The sequence below is a fragment of the Gasterosteus aculeatus genome, chromosome 5 (genome assembly GCF_964276395.1).
Source record: "Gasterosteus aculeatus chromosome 5, fGasAcu3.hap1.1, whole genome shotgun sequence".
NCBI lineage: Eukaryota > Metazoa > Chordata > Actinopteri > Perciformes > Gasterosteidae > Gasterosteus > Gasterosteus aculeatus.
In genome coordinates this window covers 16,157,693-16,180,346 of record NC_135692.1, presented here as the reverse complement: position 1 = coordinate 16,180,346, position 22,654 = coordinate 16,157,693, and the positions used below count along the sequence as shown (strand labels likewise).

The following is a 22,654-nucleotide window of genomic DNA, read 5'->3' as shown; positions in this document are numbered from 1 at the left end:
CGTGTTCCACAGGCCTGCCCTGGGTGGAGCGTGGTCAGGGTGGAGGATCCAGACCAGCCTCAGTCTGTGCTCCACATTTCCAAAACCACTGTGGCCACGAGATGAATATTCTACTTGTTCACAAGTCTGCAGAACATTTGTGCTGCTATTTGAAGGTGAAACAGAGTCCACATTGTTCTTCAGTTTCAGCAAATCTCAGGATAACCAGAGGGGTCACAAGGTCAAATGGCAATTTTGTTTTTCTCGACAGGATGAAATGCTGAGTTCCGTTTAATATATTTTCTGAATGGAAATAATTTGCCATTTGTACATAAATTATATAAATAATATATCAAAGCAAAATCATGTGACCAGCCCAATAGCAGTTGAATAAGTTGAGGTGTATAAAAAAAAAAAGTCAGCGTAATCATGTGATTCGTGTCACTCTTGCTTTATTATGACCACATTATCATGAAAAAGAATAGAAAAATAGTTTGATTTCTGACGTCTTACACTACATAACATTCCACGGTCAGCTTAGCAACGGTTTGGTCAGAAACACGTTTACACTCCTGAGCTTCATGCGTTTTCTACACGTTACAGAATTTGTGCAATTTACTGTTCTCACAGCTACATTTGAATCACATTGTATGGCTTTGCTTTGTTTGCAGGCAGGTTATTAGTTTATCAAGTAATTGTGTTACATTTTGCACTGTGCAGCATCTGGAAGCTTCATCAATCCATTGTCCACACGTTACAGCTCTACTTGTGAGCTAAAGACCACAACACCAGCTGGAGTCACCTGAAGCTCATTTAGTGGTCCAACTTTAAAGCATTTCCAGGACATTGCCTGTAGAATTAAACACAGTTTGGTACATACGGGAAGGCACAGTGTGCAAAACGTTCTAAAGAATGTTCCTGGATCATAAAGACTTTGGTCTTTCTCTTTATTTTCTAACTTCAACACCTGAATACTGTCGTCTTTAGACTCCGTTTTACCCTCATAGGACCTCTGCTGCTCTTCTCCGATGCTTCTCCAGATCCTCCCGTTCATGCGCTGCACTCGGAGTCCCCGTTCTTCTCATGGTTGCCTTCTGGCTGCTTGGACTTCCTGCTCCTGCAGAGCACTCCTTTCTTAGCAGGTCTCACCAAGGCCAGGAACAGGGCGCCCAGTCCCATGCCGGCTGCACAGGAGTAGAAGGCCGATCCGTAGTTCTGAGTCGCATCCACCAGCACGCCTGAGGGGGGGGGGGTAGAGGTGAGCTGAGAAAATAACCCTGATGATGTCATAGTGATTTCATCCAGGTTACTGGACTCTATCAGGAAAGGAAACTAAGATAAAGCCATCAAGCTGAATTATGGGAAATGTAGTATTTGGTGTGGATATTTTGCCTTCCACCTTTTAGTTCATGCGTCTTCTCCACGTCCCTTAACTTTATCGTACTGAAAAGCGGAATTATCCACGTCCTGACCCCGAATAAGGAGAGGAAAATGGATGGCACTAAATAATGCATGTAGCTATTTGAAGCAGGCATCAGCTATTTTCACCAGAAGGTCGATAATACTTGATGTCATCGTCCTCGTGTCTCCAGAAGACAAAAGCTGCCGGAAAGTGAAACCTCCTCGCCGCAAGATGCCTTTTACCTCCCAGCGGGGGTCCGCCCAGCCCAGCAAAGCTCTGTATGAACACGTAGACGCCGGCGGCGGAGGACATCCTCTCGATCCCCACCACGTCGTCCTCAGCCAGCATGGGGATGTGGCTGCACGATATGCTCCCCATGAAGAAGCCGAAGAAACCGCAGCACGCCGCCAGGCCGTAGAACTCCGAGGCCTGCGTGAACCCCAACAGATCCGCCGTCATCCCGACCACGCACACCAGCAGCACCAGCAGCTTCTTCTGCCTGAAGCGCTCCCGGGTCAGGATCCACCCGATGGAGAGGCGGCCGGCGATTTCCGCCACGGCCATGGCGGAGAGCATGTAGGTGGCGGTGTCCCGCTCCACGCCTCGGCTCACGCTCAGCTCGATGACGTAGAGCGGCGGGGCGAAGAAGCCCAGCGTGGCGAACAGCCCGAACAGAGAGTAGAGGATGAAGCTGCACTCCCCGAGGACGGAGAAATCTAGAAGCTTGGAATTCCTGGGAGGCGGCTTCTGGCCGGCGGGGCTCGTCGCCCGTTTCTCGGCGGCGTCGCTCCCTTTCTGCTTCGTCTCAGAGCCCGTCGTGGTTTCCGCAGACGTCCTCGCTTCTTCGCCCAGTAGTGTCTTCTCCTCCGAGCTGCTGCTGTCTGTGCCCTGGAGAGCCTGGACACCGTTGAGCGCAGCGACCACGGAGTTTTGTGCACGTGAGGTTTTGTTCACCGTGGAGTCGTCCAGGTTTGCGCCCGTAGCATCTTCTGACGTACGGAGATCCTCCATCTGCTTTGAGGACGATCCGTCGGTCGCTCCGGGCTTGATGATGACGATCGGCCGAAGCAGAGCTCCGCAGAGGATTATGATGGTCTGCAGGCCTCCGATCACCGCCATGGTACGTCGCCAGCCAATAACGTCCCTCAGTGCAGAAAAGGCTGAGGAGCAGGAGGAGGTGTTCAGTACAGAAAACTGATGTCACAATGAGGTCGTAAGGGCCTTCAGCATGAAAGGAACGTGTGTTTTTATATTAAAGGAAAAGGCCAGAAAAGTATTTCTGTTCTCAGCTATTCCAATGAAAGCACAACAACAACAACGTGTTGATCTCTTAATTACTGTATTCAGTTTGTAGCTCAGGTTCCACTTTAGGCTTTACAAAGTGTATAGTTTGTAACGGGCTTTTTATTAGCATGTGGGAATGACTCAAAATAAGCTACAGTGCCCCGTGTTCACGAGGGTCAATGCAAGTGTTACTATTCGTGGGTTTTACACGGATGACTTAATAGTGGTTTTAACTCTTTTCTTGGTTATTTTTTTTACATAGAAAAGAAAAATGTATTTTAGAGCTGAACTTAAGCCTCTGAATCCTCTAATACAAATATGTCTTTTCACATTGTTTGAGACTAGAGAAGTCACATAACGACGTGTCTAATCTCCTGAGATAAAGAGTGCAAAGTCCAACACAAAAGAATAGATCGGGTGGTTTTCATAACCCCCGTACAAAGGCGTGTTTTATGTATGTAACCGTGTGCATAGAACGTCTGTGGAGGCTGCGGCGCTCGCCTGGTGCCAGTGCACACATGGACAGGGACTCTCCGGTCGAGGCCACGGCGATGACCAGAGACCGCCGGCGTGTGAAATACTGGGAAAGGATGGTCACGGTGGGCAGGAAGGTCAGACAGTAGCCAAAACCTTCAGAGTGGAAAAGATTCAAGATTTCACACTGTACGTCATCTCCAAATGAAATGAGCTCAATGTGACGTTCAGACATGGGAACAAGAAAGCAATTAAGCACCTGCAATTACACCGTAGGTGATGTACATTTGATTGATGGAGCTGGTGAAGCTGGTTGCTATGGTGCCGGTGGCAATAAGCAGTCCTCCAGTCATTACAACAAGTTGGAACCCGAAGCGGTTCGTCATCCCAGCTGAGAGAGGACCTGAGGCCAAATACGGAACGTGAATTCTCAAAACCTCACCATTATTTCACTCCGCGGTCCGTACTCTACTTCATCAGCTGTACTCACCGCTGAAGGTCATGACGAACACGCAGATGGAGACGACCCAGGAGACCCGACTGTTTGTCTCGCCAAACTCCTCCATCAGGTCCTGGAGGAAGATGCCAAAGATCTTGATGGTACCGTAGGTGAAAGCCTCCACCAAGAAGAAGGCAGCAGCGACCGCCCATCCCCAGCCTCCGTCGGGGGCCTCCGGGTACACGTTGGGCCCCAAGAAACGCGTCCACAGAGACATGGCCTGTGAAGACACGCAACCGAAAAATAGAAATGTGATAACGAGCAAAGCTGTTGATTTCTTTAAATGTATTTCAGGAATCATTTATAACCAAAATATGTCAGACATACAAGGAATTTGACTTGGCGACTGGTGCATGACAGCAGACAGTTGGACAATAAGACAGATAAGACAACATAGGGCAAGAATAAAATTAAATATAAGGCTATGGGTCAGTTTAAAAATAAAGGAATAAAAAGTTTTTAAAAAAACTCTACTCTGAATACGTTTTATTGTGGATATCTAAATGGTACAGCGCCCCCTCGCGGGCGGGTCGGGATCGTAAATCATTGTCTCTCTCTTACAGAAACAGACCCTCGTGCAGCTTGTTGTTGTTTTTAAGAAATAGCAAATTACTTAACAAACGCGTTTAAGTCACGTTTAGTTAAACACGTGTGTCGTTTAACTTTAAACCCGTCCACTCACCGTTTCCCCCCCTAATTAACGGGGGGTGGTTTGGTTTGGACGGCTGACGCAACGCTGTCGGTCCGGTGGACGTTTGGACCCCAACACGCTTCACACTTCGTGAGTAACGTTTCTTCCTCCCGAGCCGCGCGCTCGATTCCCGGCGTCCGGGCCGCGTCCCGCTCCGCTCCGCTCCGCTCCGCTCGCGTCCTCCTCGCGTCCTGCTCGCGTCCGGGGAAGAAGGAGTCGGCGTCGCGCGCCTCTCACCTGTCTGCGGCCGCAGCGGCTTTAAGGTTCCTCGATGACTCCGCGTGCCTTCCCGCCTAACGACATGCTCCCCCCCCTCATACCTCCCCCCCCGATGGGTGGGTGAGGGTTTAACGGCATCAGCTTACAGACGGTTCTCCCCCACAACCCCCTGCGGCGGTGGGCAGTAGTGGCTCAGGACACGTCGTACCTCGTGGGATAGAGCGTGAGAAATGTTCGAATCCTTCCCCGCACCTACACGTCCTCCCACCGGGGGAGGGACGGCGTAGACTTCTTCTTCTGTGGTTTTGTTATGCAACGTTGCATGCTGATATCTCTGTTTTTATGTTCTTTCCACCCCTGTGTGTCGGCGGTAATGACAGGATGCTGTTACGGATGAGGTCATCGGTCTTGAGTGTCGTCACGTGAAGCTCGTGCCAACTAAAGTTCAATGAACTGACTTTCCAGATCTCTGCCCGACATGGGGGCCTTAACCCCGCTTCTCTTGCCCGGGATGCTGATGCTGATGTGTGGTCTGCTGCTCCACGCGCCGTCCCGACATGGAGCCCGTGTGAAGAAGCCCAACTTCATCATCATACTGGCCGACGATATCGGCTGGGGCGACCTGGATGCTAACCAGGGCGAAGGGAAGTCCAACAACACGCCCCACCTCAACCTGATGGCTGAGCAAGGGCTTCGGTAAACGCTTCGCTCCTTCATCCTGCGGCCGATCTACTGAGCAGCTCTGCGTTCTCATCCCACCAGAGCCTGGCTTAGATCCTACACACCTGATTATCTCTGATAATCTTCACGGTCTGCACCGCACGGGACGTGCCAACAAGGTTAAGCGTCCTTAAAAATATCCCAACTTCTTCCAGATTGACGGATTTCCATTCCCCCGCCTCCACCTGCTCCCCGTCCCGCGCGGCCATCCTGACGGGCCGCTACGGCCTGAGGAACGGCGTGACTCACAACTTTGCTGCGAGCTCCGTGGCCGGTCTGCCTCTGTCCGAAGTCACCCTGCCCCGGCTGCTGCAGAAAGCCGCGTACCACACCGCCATGATCGGGAAATGGCACCTCGGCCACAACGGGCCGTACGGTCCAACCAGCAGAGGTGAGCAGGAGCTCGACGTTTTGAACCCGCGACCTTTTGAGAGGGGCGTGCGTCACGGCTAAACGCATCCCTCGCTGCTACGCTGTGTATTTCCTGTTCAGTCTCATGGTGCCAGGAAGTCTTTCTCAGCTGTTCTAGATGCATGTTCCGTGCACAGCCCCCCCCGTTCCGTCCCCCCTCCCCTCGCTCGCTGCAGGGGAAAGACTGCGAAGGACAAAACCTCCCCGCCGATGTCCCGCTTGCTGTGGACCTTTGGCCTGCAGCTGACTCAACAACATCCCCCCCGAGTGTTTAACTCGCAGACGGGAATGCGCGGGAATCCCCCGTCTTCTCACCCTTTTAGTTTCATAAGCTTCAGTGAAACCGATCACATGTTCAGAGAGTCTTTTTGTGGTGGACCAAACCCGAACACCCAATTAGCGAGGGAATCTACTCTGTCCAAAGTCAAAAAACTCCTGTTAGTGAAGCGTTAAAGTTGAGATGTGTCCCGTTTGTTGGGCAGGCTTCGACTACTACCTCGGCGTCCCCTACAGCAATGACATGGGCTGCACGGACGCACCTGGTTACAACCTGCCCCCGTGTCCCGCCTGTGACTCTGCGCTGACCAGGTGTGTCTCCTGCGTGACAAACGCGACTCTCTCTCTCTCTCCGTAAATGGATTTAGTTTTATTTGTCGTCTTTTTTTCCTTCACTTTACAAGATCCTGCAAACTCGACAAGTAATGTCGTTCCTCTCCGTTGTGGTTCAGATCGCATGAGCGCCCGCGTGACTGTTATTCCAAAGTGGGCCTTCCCCTGATGGAGAACAGCCGGATTGTGGAGCAGCCGCTCGACCCGTGGACGCTGACGGAGCGGTACGCGTCTGCCGCCACGAGGATCATCCACGCCGCGAGGTACTGGCGACACTCAACGCAAACAAACACTGCGACGCGTCAAACGCCACATCAAGTAAATCCAGCGACAAACTTCAGCATTTCACTCACTCAGGAAACAGTCAGGAAGCTCCTGATTAATGTGCTTAAGTGAAGGGTGATTTCTGCAGTATTTGGTAACCACTAATAAACCAATTTGTACGGGGCAGTAAGTAAATGAACTTTGGGCGAGCACATTTCTGGCCTACTTTATGTCAGCTGGTGATCGTTTACCAGTCAGTGTGTTCTAGTACCTCGTTGTTGTTTGTCTCCCAAAAAGGCTACAAATGATCCACGCGGGACGGAAAGGCTCCAGTTCTGCGCAGCACGAAGCAGATTATCTGCAGACTTTGACCGCCGATCTTTCCGTGTTAATCGGATTTATCATTAGGAATATGTCACCCGAGGGCAAACGGTGCAGACTCACTATGTTTGGTTTTTCTACAGCGTTTTTGGAAGATACGTTTTATTCAAATGTGTTGATACTCAAGTATGAAGAGAATTTAGTTCACTAATATAAAGCTGGATCTGTTTATCTGGTTAATCTCCCATTACTGTATCGTGTGTGTGTGTGTGTGTGAGAGAGAGGGTGAATCCAGCTGTTTCCAGCTGTCTGGCCTCTGGCCGTCATACATTAGAGAGCCGTGTGAACCAGTATCGCTGTCAGTCATGTGCTGACCACAGACCAGAATATGTCCCAGAATGCTGCTTGGCCGTATTGCTGACGAGTTGCACAACATGTACATCGCACATCGCTGTCTGACCCTCTGAGCGGCGAGTCGCTCGCTGCGTAAATATAAACACAGATGTTCCCGTTGTGCAACTAGTTCTGTAACACATTTGGCGGCCGTGCGTGTTGAAAGTGGAACCGTCTTGACGAGCGCAGCGCGGCCCTCCCCTGTGCGTGCAGGCAGCGGGGACGGCCCTATCTCCTCTACATGGCGCTGGCTCACGTGCACGTGCCCCTCACCCCCCCGCCGGCCCCGGACGCCTCCGGCGCCGACGTGTTCGCCGCGAGCCTGCGGGAGATGGACCGCCTGGTGGGGGCGGTGAAGAGCGCCTCGGACACGGCGGACAAAGACGACACGCTCATCTTGTTCACCGGTCAGTGGCGATTCCCCGCGCGGACGGGTCGCGTCAGCGGGCCGGTTCTCCGATGTGTGCTGTTGTGTTTAGGGGACAACGGGCCCTGGGAGAGGAAGTGCCAGTACTCGGGAAGCGTGGGGCCCTTTGTGGGAAAGTGGCAGCGCAGCAGAGGTATGAAAAACCAACCGCCCCCCCCCATGCGTTATGACGGGTGCGCTGCTATTGGTCCTCACGCCCCCGAGGTCGTCGTCGTCGTCTTTGTGTGTCTTAGGCGGCGGCTCGGCCAAGCAGACGACCTGGGAGGGGGGTCACCGGGTGCCGACGGTGGCTTATTGGCCCGGGAGGATCCCCGCAAACACCACCAGCTCCGCCCTGCTCAGGTGCGTCAATAAGCGGAGGCGCTTGAGTGAAAAACTTCAGAACACCAGCAGGTCGAAGGTCTAAAAGAACGTGACGTCCTCTTGCAGCGGAATGGACATCTTCCCAACCCTCCTGTCCCTGGCCGAGGTTTCTCCTCCCGTGGACAGACGTTACGATGGCATTGACGCCACAAATGTCCTCCTGCACGGGGGACAGACGGGTCACGAGGTACTTCTTGTTTGTAAAAAAAAAAAATAACGGTGTGGAGGATCAGGTTCCCGCTAAGTTCTTGGTTCCCGTAGTTCCTGTTCCACCCCAACAGCGGAGCAGCGGGGAGGTTCGGTGACCTGCAGACCGTTCGGACGGGGACACACAAAGCTTTCTACATCACAGGTACGAGTCGCACCGCGCGTGTGTCCGCGCTGCAGCGCCGCGCTCCGTGTCGCGCGCACACACGTCCTCTTCTCCTCGCAGGGGCGGCCGAGGCGTGCGGCGGCGCAACGGGGAGGCCGCAGCTCCACGAGCCGCCGCTGATCTTTGACCTGCAGCGCGGCGAGGCGGAGGAAACGCCCCTGCGGGTCGGGACGCCCGAGTACCGGGCGATAGCGGAGAGGGTCGCCCGCGGCAGGGAGGCGTTGCTGTGGGACATCGCCACCGACGGGTCCGTGTCCACGGCGGACTACAGCACGAACGCGTCAGCGGCGCCCTGCTGCGAGCCGACGCGGGCCGCGTGCCGGTGCAACGCGCACACAGACACACACACACACACACACACACACACACAATAGGCTAAAAGAGAAGCACGCAGGCAAAGAGGAGCAGAGACGCGCTTCTGTCGAGCAAAGGTTGGAATTTTGGGATCAACAATAACAATTTTACAGTGAATTGATGTTTATTAATGTGAGCTTCATTGTCATTGGTTGGATGTGACATTCAATAAAAGGTGAAAACAACACACATGAGAAGGACACCACGCAGAGGTTGAATCACTTTTCAGCTTTAATGAGTCTTTAGTGTCAATGTCCAGTATTGAGCGGGTCAAAGCGGCGTGCGGGTGTCCTAGCAGCGCCTCCTTTTGGCAAATCAAATATGTCCATGATAATTATTACAACAGTACTATGTAGAAATGTTATATATACACATTATACACACGATAAAAATCCTCCAGGTATATTTCCGCATTGTAGGTCTATGTGTAATACTGAAAACATTTTATACATCAAAGTAAAAATGAAATGTTAACGTACTGTATTCAGCATAATTTGTAGTAAATAAAATATATTCGGATACAACTGAAATTCAAGGACCTGTAACTTTGCTTCAGCATGGAGCTGCACACAGTTCGCTGACGACTTCCCCACCTTTTGTCACCAGGTTGCATTCAGGACCCGGCAGGTGTTTGGTGTCTTATTTACTATGACAGCTGGAATCACATCATTATTGCTGCATGTATCACCGTTTAAAGGGGAGTCACACCACATTTCTCCCTCCTGTGTCACATTTAATGCCCGTTGACGACGTTCCTCAGGCCCGATCGATCCCATTTCCTCATTATACAAGTTCAGGTTCCTATTTCCAAGACATCTAAGTGAGAAACGATCGTCACGGACTCATTTCATATTGTATTTATCTTGTTGTCTGAGTGCAGTTACCTTGTTTAGAAGCGGCTAAAATGACCTTCAAAGTGACCTCTTTTTTTTGGGGGGGGGGGGGGGGGGTCTTGCCTGCCTGTTTCTTCTACCTTCATGCATTCAGTCTGCTCACAATATACTCAGTATAATACACTCGTATGCACGTCTCGCTGCTGCTATGATAATGTGCAACAATAACATCACGGTTTTGTCAGGGTTCCGTTGTGAGAACGCTTGTTTGTTCGTAGCAGGTTAGTTAGCGGGTCTTTGATCCGTAGAATATATAACATGTAAATTCGGATCTTGCGCCCCCCCCCTTTTTTTTTTTTTTTTTTTAAACTTTCTTTAGTCATTACAACAAGTGAGGGACGCAGAACACAGAAACACCAGGAAGTAACATTCTGGCCAAAGCCAGCAGGCGGTACGGTACGCGTGGAAGGTCGGGGGGGTGTCGCCATGTCGCCACTTCCTGCTTGGAACGCGCCTCGCTGCTACGCAGGGATCGGATGGGATGTCCCGTGAGAGGCATCGGGTCAATTGCTCTGGTTGCCGAAGGGGGGGAACTCGTTCTCGTCGTCCAGACAGACGGGACCCTCGGCGAACTCGTGCTCCGGGATGACCTCCCCCTTCTGGGCTCCACCTTCCTCGGAGTAACCTGGGCGGGGGAAAGGGAGGAGGAAGGCCATTTGTGCACGCGGCACGCAGCGGGGGTTTGGGGACGCTGGGAGGGTTCTGATCGGCGGTAACGTACCCATGAGCGCGGTGGAGGAGGGCGGGGTCGAGGCCAGAGCCACAGTGGCGGCGTACGATTGGCTGGCTGGTTGAGGAGGAACATCTTCCGGGTTCTCCTCCTCCTCCTCCTCCTCCTTCGGTCCCACCTCCTCCTCGCTGGAGTCGAACAGCCTGCGCGGACGGAGGAGGACAAGGACGTCACGACACCGCTGCGGGCGACTCGCAGGGCGAAACCGGGCTCAATGAGACATACGCGCCTGTGTTTTTGGATCAGGGCGCACTCGCCGCCGTCCTGTGGGTCCACGTTATAAATGTAGAGAGACCCGTCTGAGGACGCCACCAGCAGGCGAGGGAGCTTCTGAATCCTGACCAGCACAACGCACACGCACACACAATGTGTATTCACCACACATCAACACACTTCTTAACCCCCCCTCGTCTCGCTCGGCCTTACGTGGCGAGGGCGCTGATGTTCTTCAGGCCGGACGTGTTGAGTCGCACGGTGGCGAAGGCTCTGTCCTGGTGCATCATGTCGGACACCTGGGAGGGCAGGTAGGTGCTGGCTGCTGTGAACATTTTGCCCATGTAGGCCGACCACGTGGGCGACTGCTCGTCTCGACTGGAAGGACACGGTTAACGGTGCACGTGGGAGAATTACATCAGGACAACACGCGGGAGGAAGACTTCTAGTCCGACATTTTACAGGTCTGCAACTAAACGTGTGTGTGTGTGTGTGTGTGTGTGTACCTGGGGCTGTGCTGTTCCAGTTTAAAGATATGGATCGTCTCCGTGTTGCTGGAGGCACACAGGAACTGGGCGTCGGCGCTGAAGGACAATGAACTAATGCGGACATATCTGACACGGACGAAGGGACGGGAGAGAATCAAATAACGAATAACGAAAGAACATTTGTCACAAAACAACAATTGGCTCAAGTGTAGACTGTTTTTTCCCCCCACAGTGTGTTAAAAGCCTCCACAGTGCCTCTGAGTCGGTTTCCCCTCGTCTCTGCCTCACTAACCTCATGAGCAACAGTTAAAAGTCACAGACGGCTCATTTGAACCGCCGCCGCAAACCATCTCGTCTGTCTCGCGGGAAAATAAGTGAGCGCTAACCTCTTCATGCCTCTGCGGAACTCAAAGAGCCGCTGTCCTTCAGGGACGCTGAAGACTCTGATGACGGTGCCCTGCGGAGGACAAGGTGGAGACAACAACAACATCACACGCAGGACAACGAAACAGAACGGGGGGATTAAAAGGAAAAAGAATCCTCACCTTCTCCGAGGCGCTGGCCAGTTTGGTGCCGGAGGCGTTGAAGGCGAGCGCCGCCAGGGGGCTGTCGTGGGCTTGGATCAGCGTCAGGGTGCTCTGCAGGGGGGGCAAAAGCACCGGTGAGGACGGGGGGGGGGGGGGGCGCGGGCAGGAGCCGACGCGCTGGTTTGTCTAAGTCTAGCCTACCAGGTTGTTGGCGTCGTAGACGGTGATCTCTCCGACGGTGGCGCTGCCGGGGTACGCCAGGTGGGAGTTGCTGTGGTTGACGGAGAGAGCGCAAAGGCCTACGAGAGGGGGGCGAGGAAGCTCTTATACTCGTCTCTACGGGACGCGGGTGTCTGTGCGGCGGGGCGGGTCTACCTGTGGGGTTGGCGGGCGTGTTCAGCAGGGTTTTCAGTAGTTTCATGTCCTTGATATTGTGGATGTAGACGGACTCCTCCAGGCAAACCACCAGCCGCTGAGGTGACAGATCAACAGAGGTGAACTAGACCCGCGGGTTGCAGGCGTGGTGAACGCGCTCCCTGCCCATTCACGCCCCATTTTGAGGGTCTCGAGAACTCGTACGTGACCTTTTTCTTTTGGGGGAAACTCGTGACCTGACCGTGTCCACGATGGCGTCCAGGTTTCCATATGAGGCCTGGACAGACCGTATCGTGTTCTTCTTCTTTTCCGCCCGTCTCTACCTGTCGAATATGATTGACCAGGTCCCACCAAGAGGGGGTCATGGAGGTTCCCCAAACGACAGGTGGTTACCATTCCTCGGACCTTCAGAGATGTATAAAAGCTCCTGGTCTCCCCTAGAAACTTCTTCCTGCTCCTTTTGGGGGAAGGAACATTTCTGTCCCTTTTCAGCTGAATTGTAGTCATTTGACTTCTGTCTGTGCTTACGGCTCGTGCTGATTGATTGATTGATTGATTTCTGTATTCTTTATCATTTTTCTAGATTCTAGTTAGTAATAAATACTTAATCACAAAGCAAGTTCAAGACACTTTTGATCTCTCACAAGGGCTAAATCCACTCACAAGGGATTTCCACCACACACCTGTCTGTTGAGGCGCACGGAGAGGATGTTGTTGGAGTAGCTGTAGTTACAAATCTCCGTGCCTTTCTTGAAGTGGTACACGTTCATCCGCCGCGGCATGGACACGCCGACCACCACCACCAGGCTGCTGGAGAACAGCCGCTCCACTATGTAGACGTCCGGGCTCTCTACTGGGGAGAGAGGAGAGAGCGTCGCATCCTTTCACTTTAAAATCAGCCCACATTATGGACGGCGCGTGAGCAGAGACCGCCGGGCCCCTCGACCCCCGCGGGGGGACTTGAGCTCAGCGCTTCTGCTTTCGCTGTGGCCGTTGGAGGATTAGCACACTTCCTGTGTTGACTCTGTGCGCGCAGAAGAGCAAACACGCCGCTGCGTGACCAGAGTCAACCCGACCACGGGCTCCGCGGTGTTTGGCGAAGCCGCGCCGCCTGACTGCAACGCGACGTCGTCGTCGTCACTTTGACTTCCAGCATGGGTCTTACCTCCCTCGTGGATGCAGTCCAGTTTGTCCACAGCAGTGACGGAGAAGAGCCGGTAGCCCGTCTTGGTGCCCACTGATAGAGAACTGCAAGAGAAACACAAACACCGTTGTTAGGAGATTTAGTTGCCATTTTCAATTACATTTATTTAAAGAATAATCCTGTGGAATCCGAGGCGTTATATCTGCTGTCACATAGATTACACACACAACACCAACAACAAGTGACGCCAACATTTTGATACACACAACGCCGACTAATGGTGTGTACTCATGTACGATCCTTAATCATGATCAATAATATGAGTAGTAATCACAATAACTACACCATTCATGTGTGTCGGGTCGATGATACTGTTACAAGCTGAATAATAACCTGTCATGTCACCGGTGTCCTGAAGGAGGTGAGAATAAAGCGGCCCGTTTTAAATCGACCCCACTGAGTTGTGTCTTACTAAACAACAAGTTGTGTTACTAATCGTTTAGTTCGGGGTCGAAGCGGCTCTTCCTCGCGCAGGATCGAATCCAGAAGCTCTTGGTTTCAGTTTGGACTCCTGTTACCAAGAAAGGCGGACGGGATACCGGGACGTGTTAATAATTATGCAACGCGCAGATTGAGTTCACGTCGTCCCGCGCGGCTCGCTTACGTGGTGTCCTGGTTGAACGAGGCGCACATGAATTCTCGGTGCGCGTCGGCGCCGTCCGGCGCGTCCCGGGACTCGCGGGGCTCCATCGCGGCCACCGAACCGACCTCTCCTCCCGCCGCGCGACGCCGCTCGGCCTTTGGGGAATCGGGGTCGATCCCCCGGCCGGAACCCGCTTCTCCTCCTCTGCCCCCACCGGCCCCCCAAAAAAAGCGCCACGCTCACACTCTCCGCGGGGCGGAATGTCCGGGCGGACCGGCTCAGCTGGCGCGCACCGACGCGCCGGGTCCGCTGACCCAGATGTGAACGGGGTCGAAGGTGAAACGACGACGGCTCCCGGCGGAGCCGCTACACCTGAGTCGGGTTGGTTTTTTTTTTTTTTTTAACGTTATCAACTTCCAACATCCACACGGCAAAACAAAAACAGCTGATGGGTGGATGCGTCGATGTGAGGTGCGTTCTGATTGGCCGGGCGCGACGCGTCATGCCTCCTGCCCGCCGCTTTCATTGGTCGAGATCTTTGAGGCCTTTGGTTGATTTGACGGAAAGGTTGCCAATAAAAACGGGCCGCCCATTTGGCGGAAAATACAGTCGATTGGCTAATTACACGTTGAGTCTGGTCACGAGGAATTGTTTTCATGATTTGATTGGATGAGCGACGTGTCGAGCTTTTCCTTCCCTGCTCGTCCGAGCAGCGACACCCAGCGACCCCGATGTGACACTGCTACACAAAGACGATCTGAGGATATGAAAGAAACACATACATTTTTGTTTATTTATTTATTTAAACGTGTAGCTTTACGAAGTTAAATGGGTTTCCTAAAATTGTATAGATTTATTGGACACAGACAGGAAATCATGCAACCTTTCTTTATTAATCACGTCTCCCTTTAGCAGTGGTAAAGTAAAGCACATTTACAGTTTCCTTTACTTTAAATCACTCAAGTACTTCCATTATATGTTTCTTTATATCTGAACTTCCCTACGCATCAGGAAGAACTTCTCCTCAGCTTATCAAATCTGATCCTTTGAGTATTATTGCTCACTGCAGTGAACCACAAAGTCTACGTAAACGGCCCCGAGAGGTTCCCGTCAGGCTCGTTTTTAATCAGATAAAAATCGATTTTTTTTCTTCTTCTTCTTCTACTTCTGCTCAATTCTAAACTATTTCCTTGACGTCACGGTTTCCGCGCGGTCTCCTTTAAGGTTGCCAGGGGTTACGAGCTCACATGTCAGAACGGGGAGGATTGACGTCACAGACGGCCGCTGATTGGTCCTCAGCCGCATCCGGTGGGGCAGCGGTCCAGGGCTCGGGAAGAACGATCGAAGCGAGGAGGATCCCGTAACGGTTCGCTTTGACAAATACCACCCGTCCCGAGTCGCTATCGAAGGGCTCGGCAGGAATTTACACTTTCTTGTGAGTATTCTCGCGCAGTCGGTCCGCCTGTCACATGACCTCTGGATCGGCGAAATGCGCTCCCTCCGTCTGCCGTTTGTTTATGATAGAACTCAAGATGGCGTCGTCGGAGGAGAGCTTTGCCTTTGCGCCGAGCTCGCCGAGCCGGCCGTCGAACCGGAGGCGCTCGGTGACGCGCCGCGGGCCCCCCGAGCCGACTGAGCCGACGCGTGCAACGTAAAGTGCGCACACCTCGTGTGCTTGCTGGTCTCTTCCCCCCCCCGTCCTCCTCCCCGGCCCCCGACGCCGCCGCCCCCCGCCCCGGGTGGGCCGGCTGGATCCTCGGCGTCGCTCCGTTCGCCGCCGAGTTGTTTGGCCTCTTTCGCCTCCTCGTGAAGCCGCCTGACCGCGACGGCTGCCCCGTTCTGCCCCGGAAGGCGGTGACATTCCGTCGGCTTGTGAAAGCAGCGGGCGCGCTGTGGTCGTCCGACCTCCGGCCAGGCGCCCTGTCATTTTTCCAGCAAGGTCATCTGTGCATCGCGGTGTTTCCTGTCGATTAATTGACAGCCGGCTTCTGAGTGACGTTAGATGTTCTGCTGCAGCTCGCTAACGCAGTCAGGACGTGTACGTGTTTATTATGTCCTCCCACCAAACCAAATATTCAAAGTACTCCCAGTTTATGGAATCACGTCTGTAGTCTCCGTTCTTAATTGGTTCTACCTGGTTGTAAGTTCTAGCATTTAGATTAAAGTTCCCACCTTGCCTGTTAGTCAGTTGCATAAAGGTTTTGTCAGCCTCATCTTTGATAACATGACCAGTAATCTCCGCTGGGCCTGATTAGAAATGATCCCAGGCTTAGTATACGAACGCACATGCATGGCACTCTTGCAAGGTCAGGAGGGATCGGTCCCTTTGTTCACTCGTTCACAAGCCCGTGTTGGTTATAAGGCCTTCCTGTTTGAGACAACACCGCTTGATCAGATTCGGGTCTGAAGGAGCGTCTCTGTGGCCGACCACATGATCTGCGATCCGCTGTTTTCAGCAGCAGCGCCGAGATGTTGAAACCACAAGCAAGTGCACTTGTTTTCACGGTTCGATCTGCTTCACACGGGACTGATTCTCTGTCCTTCATTTCGCCAGTCGCCTGAGATTAGGCCTCGCATGTGATGCTGCCGCTCTGACAGAGGGCTTCTTTCAGGCCGCCGGGGGGGGGGGGAGAAAAAAAAAAAGGGCAAGTTGTTTTGAGTAAATAGACCCGGTTCTAGTCTGTTGTCTGTGGTCAAATATGTGTGATCGCATCACATGACCCGTTTTCACTGCTCGCACTGAACGCTCCGTCTCTTTAGCTCCACAATAACACCCCATCGCACTCTGCCTCGATATCTCTCACTCCTTTACGGTTCCGTCTGTCCGTTTGTCATCACAATGCAAAGCCGCCCCCCCTCCCCCCTCACTGGTAATCCTGTGGCTCTGCGTTGTGAGAGAGGAGTGGATTTGAAACTCTGACCCCCCCACCACCCTCCCATTACTGTCCACTCTCTCCAGTAAAAAGGTTAAAGGTCACAGAGCAGGCTTGTGGTCGTCGTCATGGCATCTGGAAGTACGAGCAGCGAGGAGGAGCGGAGCCTGAGGGAGTGCGAGCAGTACGTGCAGAAACACAACATCCAACAGCTGCTGAAGGACTGCATCGTCCAGCTGTGCACCTCCAGGCCGGACCGGCCCATGGCCTTCCTCCGGGAGTACTTTGAGAGGCTGGAGAAGGTTTGTGTCCAAGCCGAATCTTTAAATACTCCGATATTACACCAGAGTGTTGCTGTCTCACGAGTCGGCTGGTAATTGGCATCATAAACTGCATTTATGTACATAAACTGTAAGTTGTCAGTGGATGTCAGCGATGAAGCAATTTCTCATTTAGACTGAAGCACTTTATTTTGTATGCTGATGTTTTTCTTTTTCAAATTCCTTCAGTCTGAAAACGGCAGCTTGGCTTAGAAAGATTAGTAACGATAGAAAAAACATTGGAAACGTTATAAACAAGCTAATTAGCTTTCTAACTCGTTTGCCAAATCTTTTTTTCATGTATCTTTTCTTTAGGTTATTTCTGTGTCGCGCTCGCTCAATTTTTGGATCCGTGCACATCTGCTTTGGACAGGATGGTGGAAGCAAGTTCCAAATCACATGCTACTTTTCTCACAACTAGCTGGCGTCAAACTAGCTTACTTATTTGAGTTAGGAGCTGTTTTAGAATTTTTTTTGATAGTTTTCCATCCTCTTTTAAATTCTTAGACATTTAAGTTAGAATATTTTCCGCTATAAGAAAACAAAGATCAGAGAAACGCTGCTGCAGATAGTTTCCCTGCTTACAGTTTGTATATTCGTAATTTGTAATCTCTGAATTGGTCTGTCAGGCCGTCTGACCGCTACAAACACACGGGGGGATTTCAGACCATTTCTATTTGTGCTTTAAACACTTGTGGAAGTTTTTTTTCTGGTCTGTATCGGGGGAATTAATGCAGCACTTGCTTTTCAAAATGACTGCAGAAAGAAACCCCTCCTTCCCCTTCCTCCCCTCCAGGAGGAGGCCAAGCAGATCCAGAACCAGCAGAAGGCCGGCAGCTCCCGCTCAGACTCGCGTGACGAGGAGGTGTCTCCGCCCATGAACCCGGTGGTGAAGGGTCGCCGGCGGAGAGGAGCCTTCAGCGCGGAGGTCTACACAGAGGAGGATGCCGCCTCGTACGTCCGAAAGGTACATGTGAGCTCACGTGCAACGCTTCCATCTCCTTCAGCGCCGCGGGACGCGCCCTGACTCCCCTGTGTTGTTTTCTAAGGTCATTCCAAAAGACTACAAGACGATGGCGGCCTTGGCCAAGGCCATTGAGAAGAACGTGCTCTTCTCGCACCTCGACGACAATGAGAGGAGGTACTTCTTGAGGGACAGAAAAACAAAAGCCTTTACTGATAACGTTTTGGTGATCAGCTGATCATCTCACGACTCTGCTCCTTTTCCAGTGACATATTCGATGCGATGTTCCCCGTCACCTACATCGCTGGGGAGACGGTGATTTTGCAGGGTAGGTCGTCGACTAAAGCTGATCTAAACGCGATCTAAAGTCCTCGCGTGGCGCTAACAGTCTCGTCGTTTGCACCCAGGTGACGAAGGAGACAACTTCTATGTCATCGACCAGGGGGAGATGGACGTGAGTGTCTCATCCATGTCGTGATTTTTATCAGCCGTTTCTTTTATGTGGTTGTCACATGTCTCCACCCTCCCCCTAATGTGCCCAGGTGTATGTGAACAACGACTGGGTGACCAGCATCGGGGAGGGGGGCAGCTTCGGAGAGCTGGCCCTGATATACGGCACCCCGAGGGCGGCCACAGTTCGGGCCAAGACCAACGTGAAGCTGTGGGGCATCGACAGAGACAGCTACAGGAGAATACTCATGGTAAGGAGACGCAGGAAGAGCCCTGCTCGTGACGCGCCGCTGTTTCACCACAACGCACCCACACGAATCTCCTCCTCTTCAGGGAAGCACTTTGAGAAAGAGGAAGATGTACGAGGAATTCCTCCGGAAAGTTTCCATCTTAGGTGAGTTCGTCCCTCCAGGCTCCTCGTCCCAACGCGTAGAAATGGAAGCAGAGAAGCGAGTGAGATTAAAATAACTTGAAGGAGTTTGCTAAGAATGTCTCACGAATCCAAAACGGATTCAATCATTGATTTTTCTGAGGGTTGTCTGTCGCTTCCCCCAGAGTCTCTCGACAAATGGGAGCGTCTGACAGTCGCTGACGCCTTGGAGCCCGTCCAGTTTGAGGACGGACAGAAGATTGTTGTCCAGGGAGAACCAGGAGACGAATTCTTCATCATCTTGGAGGTAAGCGTGTGATCAATGGCCACGCTCTACGTGTGACACGGCGCCTGGTTTCGACCTTTTTGAACTACGAGGTTTAAGCAGTTCTATTAAGTCGAATTACACCGTTGATCCACATGACTGTCTCTTATTTTTGTCTTTTTATAAACTAGTACGACTTCTTTGTAGTTCACTCAAACACCGAGATGTGAAACTCGTATTTGATCTTTGAACTGAGACCATTAGTCAGTCAACTGAAAATGAATTTGCAACTGTTGTGATCCTTAAAATGATCAAATACAACAATGTCACTGATTACTGGCTCTATCTTCTGAAATATGTAAATGTGTTTCTTTTTTAGTCCCACAATTCCGTTGAAGTCACCTAATAGACAATGTATTTATGATTTTGCTGATTCTATTACGTGACATTGTGTAGTTGAAACGTAATATTAAATGTATTGGCTAACTGACTTTAACAATATTATGCACATTTATTATGAAGTATAACCTATTTTCCTTTAACATTTACAAATAGCACTTTTAGGTGGTGTTTTTTTTTACTCTCACATAAGTGATTATGTAACTAAAGTCAAGAGATTAACAAGGTGAAGACTCATGGTGTGCGTGTGCGTGTGCGTGTTCCTCAGGGTTCTGCAGCGGTGTTGCAGCGTCGCTCAGAGAACGAGGAGTTTGTCGAGGTGGGGAGATTAGGACCCTCTGACTACTTTGGTAAGAATTACATTTAATATATTTTCTACATCCCAAAATCCAAAATTTGCCTCTGACAGCTTTACAATCTGTACACACACGACATCCTGTCTCCCTCTCTCGCATCGGCACGCGGACAAAATCAATAATGTTGTCGATATTAATCAGGATGTGGCTGATACAAATAATCCGGGTGATATTAGCAGCGGGCGTCAGGAGATAAAACCACGATCCTCAGAAACCAGCAGAAAGACTCCAAAGACCAAAGTTGGTGTTGTGCACTAACGAGACAAGAGCTCGACGGCGTGACGGAGGTCCACATGCGACCACGAGCCGCCGCACCTGCTTCAGTATTCCAGATCAGCTTGTGGTTTAAATGTCTACGTTGCTGAAGGATTCCTGTGTCTTCTATGTATTTGTGCGTGTTGTCCAGGTGAGATCGCCCTGCTGATGAACCGCCCCCGCGCCGCCACCGTGGTCGCCCGCGGCCCCCTGAAGTGCGTCAAGCTGGACCGGCCTCGCTTCGAGCGCGTCCTGGGACCCTGTTCAGACATTCTCAAGCGCAACATCCAACAGTACAACAGCTTCGTCTCGCTGTCCGTCTGAAGGGTCCCGCCCCCCCCTCTCTGTTACTCTCTCTCCCCCCTGAACCCCCCCGTCCCTCCTCTTAGACCTGGGGTCCACCAATGCAATTTGCTTTCTTTCATCACTTTCGTTCCGTTGCCCCCCCCCTCTCCCCCCTCCCCACCTCCCTCTTCTTGTTGTGTTGTTTTAACACGCACAGATGATTTAGTTGTCACGGCGACGCCGCTCACCAGCGCTCGTACCAGCTGCTGTCCGCTTCCTCGTCGGCACGGTTCCATCACGCGTTACCTGCGTTCCATTTGTGTTTGCTAGTCACGCTTTCTTTTTAGACTTAAAAGGCCGAGCGGGATTGTCGGGAGATCTGAAAAGACATTTAAGTTCTCCGACTGACGAGACGGGACAATCAAACTTCACGTGGCGCTTTTTGGTGAATTTGTTGCAGAGGTCCGTGTTGAGGGTTGAAGGAAGCGGAGAGAATGTGATCGCAGCCATTTTTAGCAGAGGTTTTTTTTAAGGTTTTAGCCCCACGGCGGTTGTGCTCCTCTGGTGGTTTTCTTTGATTGGCACGACGAGACGCTGACGAGTCTGTTCCGCCGAGCTGGAGGGAGCTCGTACAACTTTTAGGTCTCTATTTTATTGTGCAGCTACCAGGCTCGTGCCAAACGTTCATTATTGTCACAGCGCAAAGATGCACAGTCCCGCGAATGCGATTCGGAGCTCCAAACAGGAAGTAGTTATTCCCCTTAGTGTCCTCTTAGTCTGTAGAACGGTCAGACAGGAACTGCCTTGACTACTCTGAGGGGAAGAAATAAGGGAAAACGAAAGAAGGAAAAAAACAAACAAGAGTATTAAGTGTGTTCCAGTATTCCATTTTTATTTTTAGTACACACCAAATAATGTGGTCACTCTTCTGCTATGTTTTAGTCTAGTTAAAACAATCCTAGCTATATTATTATCAACGACTAAATGATGAGCTTATGGTTTGGAGTGATGGTGAGCTTACAGAAATATGTTTAACTGTCTTTTGTAAACACTTATTTTTCCATAAATTCTATTTTAGGTGTCCAGTGCCACAAAGTAAATAAATGCTCCTTCTTGTCAACCGACAAAAACCGTATGTAATCGTATGTGTAAAACGTTATGGGTTAAAACTTTTTAAAAATAGATGAAATGGGTAATTCCAGGTTTATTGAAGTGAAGTCTTGAGAAAAATAAAAAAATGAAAAAACAAGAAGGTTTATGAATTTCAGGACACCTGAAGTATTTCTGTATTAAGCATCACAGGGAGCCGGTGGGCAGAGTGAGCAGATATTTATTTAAATCTAGTGTCATTGCTTATTGCCTGTTGAAAAGGTGGCTGTCTTTTCATCAGAGTAGCTTGTGATCTGTTCTCTACGCTTACTTGGCGCGATGTTTTAGGCCTCCAGTGATCCGGTGTGAATGGAAGCGTGTATTTAGAAAAAAAAAACGTGCAGAAGCAGGAACTTTGTCAAATATTTGGTTTGTTTCTCCTTCGCTTAACTGCTTCATGACTCTGTAGATGGAATACAATGTTTAAATCTCTTCTTTTTGTGTGTGTGTTTTTTTTTTTGTTCTTTTTGTTTTAAAGATCTTTACCAAAACACACAATGTTGACTTCTGGATTATAGGCTTAACTCTTCATTCCTGCCTCACTCGTCTGTTACCCAGAAATGACATCGGCATCGAGATGTTTGTGTGTTTGTACGTCCAATAAGCTTGAAAGGCAGCCAGGTTGGCGAGAACACGCGAGTACTTTGTTGGTTTCTTTATGTTCATCTGATCCGTGTCCCGACCCGCAGGAAATGACTCCGTTGGGGGTTTTGACCCACATTCTATTGAATTCTTTTGTGTGTGTGTGTGTGTGTGTAAATAGCGGCATCATCGGGTTTCCTTTCAGATGTTTAGGCACACTGCAGTTGTCCCGGTTTGCCTTAGCTTACCTAACCTGGGCTCACGGTAGTCGTCCGTCACTCCCGCTAGCCGACCTTCAGTGAGCTCGTCGGGTCTGCAGCGCCGAGAGCTGCAGGCCATCAGAGGACCATTCTTTTTCTATTCTACCCTGTGTTCAGTTCCACCTCCTGTATGTGCAAAGATGTTTATCCTTTTGGTATAGATTGTTCCGGATGGCAGTTTAAGCAATAAAAAAGTAAAAATGAATCCTCTCTGCGTCGGGCTTCTTCCTTTTGTGTTACTTTAGTGGACTCATTAGTGTGTGTGTTCTTGTGTGGATTTCGATTTGACTCGTTAAAACGACGTGGAATTCCTCTTCAAGCCGAGTTCGC

General features: G+C 51.1%; 4 protein-coding genes across 7 annotated transcripts; 2 read left to right on the top strand and 2 right to left on the bottom strand.

Annotated features, from left to right (window-relative positions):
- Positions 1 to 414: 414 nt before the first annotated feature.
- Positions 415 to 4,767, bottom strand: LOC120819383 (monocarboxylate transporter 7). 2 transcript variants are annotated; one of them, XM_040176729.2, is made up of 6 exons: positions 4,321 to 4,767; positions 3,630 to 3,858; positions 3,399 to 3,542; positions 3,167 to 3,295; positions 1,624 to 2,541; positions 415 to 1,217 (listed from the first exon to the last, which is right to left on the bottom strand). In XM_040176729.2, exons 2-6 carry the CDS (start codon positions 3,853 to 3,855, stop codon positions 1,030 to 1,032), a joined length of 1,605 nt encoding a protein of 534 aa, XP_040032663.2. In that variant the 5' UTR covers positions 3,856 to 3,858; positions 4,321 to 4,767; the 3' UTR covers positions 415 to 1,029. The 2 variants fall into 2 exon arrangements, with proteins under 2 accessions (XP_040032663.2, XP_040032664.2); XM_040176730.2 differs by having other exon boundaries at positions 4,567 to 4,699.
- On the top strand, positions 4,177 to 9,313 carry arsg (arylsulfatase G). 2 transcript variants are annotated; one of them, XM_078102548.1, is made up of 11 exons: positions 4,177 to 4,419; positions 5,014 to 5,244; positions 5,424 to 5,659; positions 6,162 to 6,267; positions 6,408 to 6,551; positions 7,480 to 7,673; positions 7,746 to 7,826; positions 7,927 to 8,035; positions 8,123 to 8,243; positions 8,318 to 8,408; positions 8,490 to 9,313. In XM_078102548.1, the coding sequence occupies exons 2-11, from the start codon at positions 5,027 to 5,029 to the stop codon at positions 8,801 to 8,803; spliced, it is 1,614 nt and encodes a 537-aa protein (XP_077958674.1). In that variant the 5' UTR covers positions 4,177 to 4,419; positions 5,014 to 5,026; the 3' UTR covers positions 8,804 to 9,313. The 2 variants fall into 2 exon arrangements, with proteins under 2 accessions (XP_077958674.1, XP_040032661.2); XM_040176727.2 differs by having other exon boundaries at positions 7,480 to 7,826.
- LOC120819385 (WD repeat domain phosphoinositide-interacting protein 1) lies at positions 8,997 to 15,184 on the bottom strand. Of its 2 annotated transcripts, none has more exons than XM_040176731.2 (13): positions 15,044 to 15,184; positions 13,818 to 14,553; positions 13,175 to 13,257; positions 12,693 to 12,862; positions 12,010 to 12,106; positions 11,836 to 11,933; positions 11,653 to 11,745; positions 11,494 to 11,564; positions 11,126 to 11,233; positions 10,833 to 10,997; positions 10,636 to 10,743; positions 10,398 to 10,549; positions 8,997 to 10,301 (listed from the first exon to the last, which is right to left on the bottom strand). In XM_040176731.2, exons 2-13 carry the CDS (start codon positions 13,901 to 13,903, stop codon positions 10,180 to 10,182), a joined length of 1,353 nt encoding a protein of 450 aa, XP_040032665.2. In that variant the 5' UTR covers positions 13,904 to 14,553; positions 15,044 to 15,184; the 3' UTR covers positions 8,997 to 10,179. The 2 variants fall into 2 exon arrangements, with proteins under 2 accessions (XP_040032665.2, XP_040032666.2); XM_040176732.2 differs by having other exon boundaries at positions 12,693 to 12,859.
- Positions 15,091 to 22,529, top strand: prkar1ab (protein kinase, cAMP-dependent, regulatory, type I, alpha (tissue specific extinguisher 1) b). Its single transcript, XM_040176736.2, has 11 exons — positions 15,091 to 15,231; positions 16,756 to 16,971; positions 17,786 to 17,956; positions 18,039 to 18,130; positions 18,220 to 18,281; positions 18,361 to 18,407; positions 18,496 to 18,654; positions 18,737 to 18,797; positions 18,959 to 19,080; positions 19,706 to 19,787; positions 20,200 to 22,529. The coding sequence occupies exons 2-11, from the start codon at positions 16,798 to 16,800 to the stop codon at positions 20,370 to 20,372; spliced, it is 1,143 nt and encodes a 380-aa protein (XP_040032670.1). The 5' UTR covers positions 15,091 to 15,231; positions 16,756 to 16,797; the 3' UTR covers positions 20,373 to 22,529.
- Positions 22,530 to 22,654: the final 125 nt, after the last annotated feature.

Coding starts and splice junctions, on each gene's coding strand:
- LOC120819383 (XM_040176729.2), bottom strand. CDS start 3,855: ATGTCTCTGTGGACGCGTTTCTTGGGGCCCAACGTGTACCCGGAGGCC. Junction 2,542..3,166: donor CATGTGTGCACTGGCACCAG/GCGAGCGCCGCA, acceptor CCTGCTCCTCAG/CCTTTTCTGCACTGAGGGAC. Junction 1,218..1,623: donor GGGCGGACCCCCGCTGGGAG/GTAAAAGGCATC, acceptor CCCCCCCCTCAG/GCGTGCTGGTGGATGCGACT.
- arsg (XM_040176727.2), top strand. CDS start 5,027: ATGGGGGCCTTAACCCCGCTTCTCTTGCCCGGGATGCTGATGCTGATG. Junction 6,268..6,407: donor TGTGACTCTGCGCTGACCAG/GTGTGTCTCCTG, acceptor GTTGTGGTTCAG/ATCGCATGAGCGCCCGCGTG. Junction 7,827..7,926: donor AAAGTGGCAGCGCAGCAGAG/GTATGAAAAACC, acceptor TGTGTGTCTTAG/GCGGCGGCTCGGCCAAGCAG.
- LOC120819385 (XM_040176731.2), bottom strand. CDS start 13,903: ATGGAGCCCCGCGAGTCCCGGGACGCGCCGGACGGCGCCGACGCGCAC. Junction 10,744..10,832: donor AACATCAGCGCCCTCGCCAC/GTAAGGCCGAGC, acceptor TGTGCTGGTCAG/GATTCAGAAGCTCCCTCGCC. Junction 10,550..10,635: donor GCCCTGATCCAAAAACACAG/GCGCGTATGTCT, acceptor CCGTCCGCGCAG/GCTGTTCGACTCCAGCGAGG.
- prkar1ab (XM_040176736.2), top strand. CDS start 16,798: ATGGCATCTGGAAGTACGAGCAGCGAGGAGGAGCGGAGCCTGAGGGAG. Junction 18,655..18,736: donor GCTACAGGAGAATACTCATG/GTAAGGAGACGC, acceptor CCTCCTCTTCAG/GGAAGCACTTTGAGAAAGAG. Junction 18,798..18,958: donor CCGGAAAGTTTCCATCTTAG/GTGAGTTCGTCC, acceptor CGCTTCCCCCAG/AGTCTCTCGACAAATGGGAG.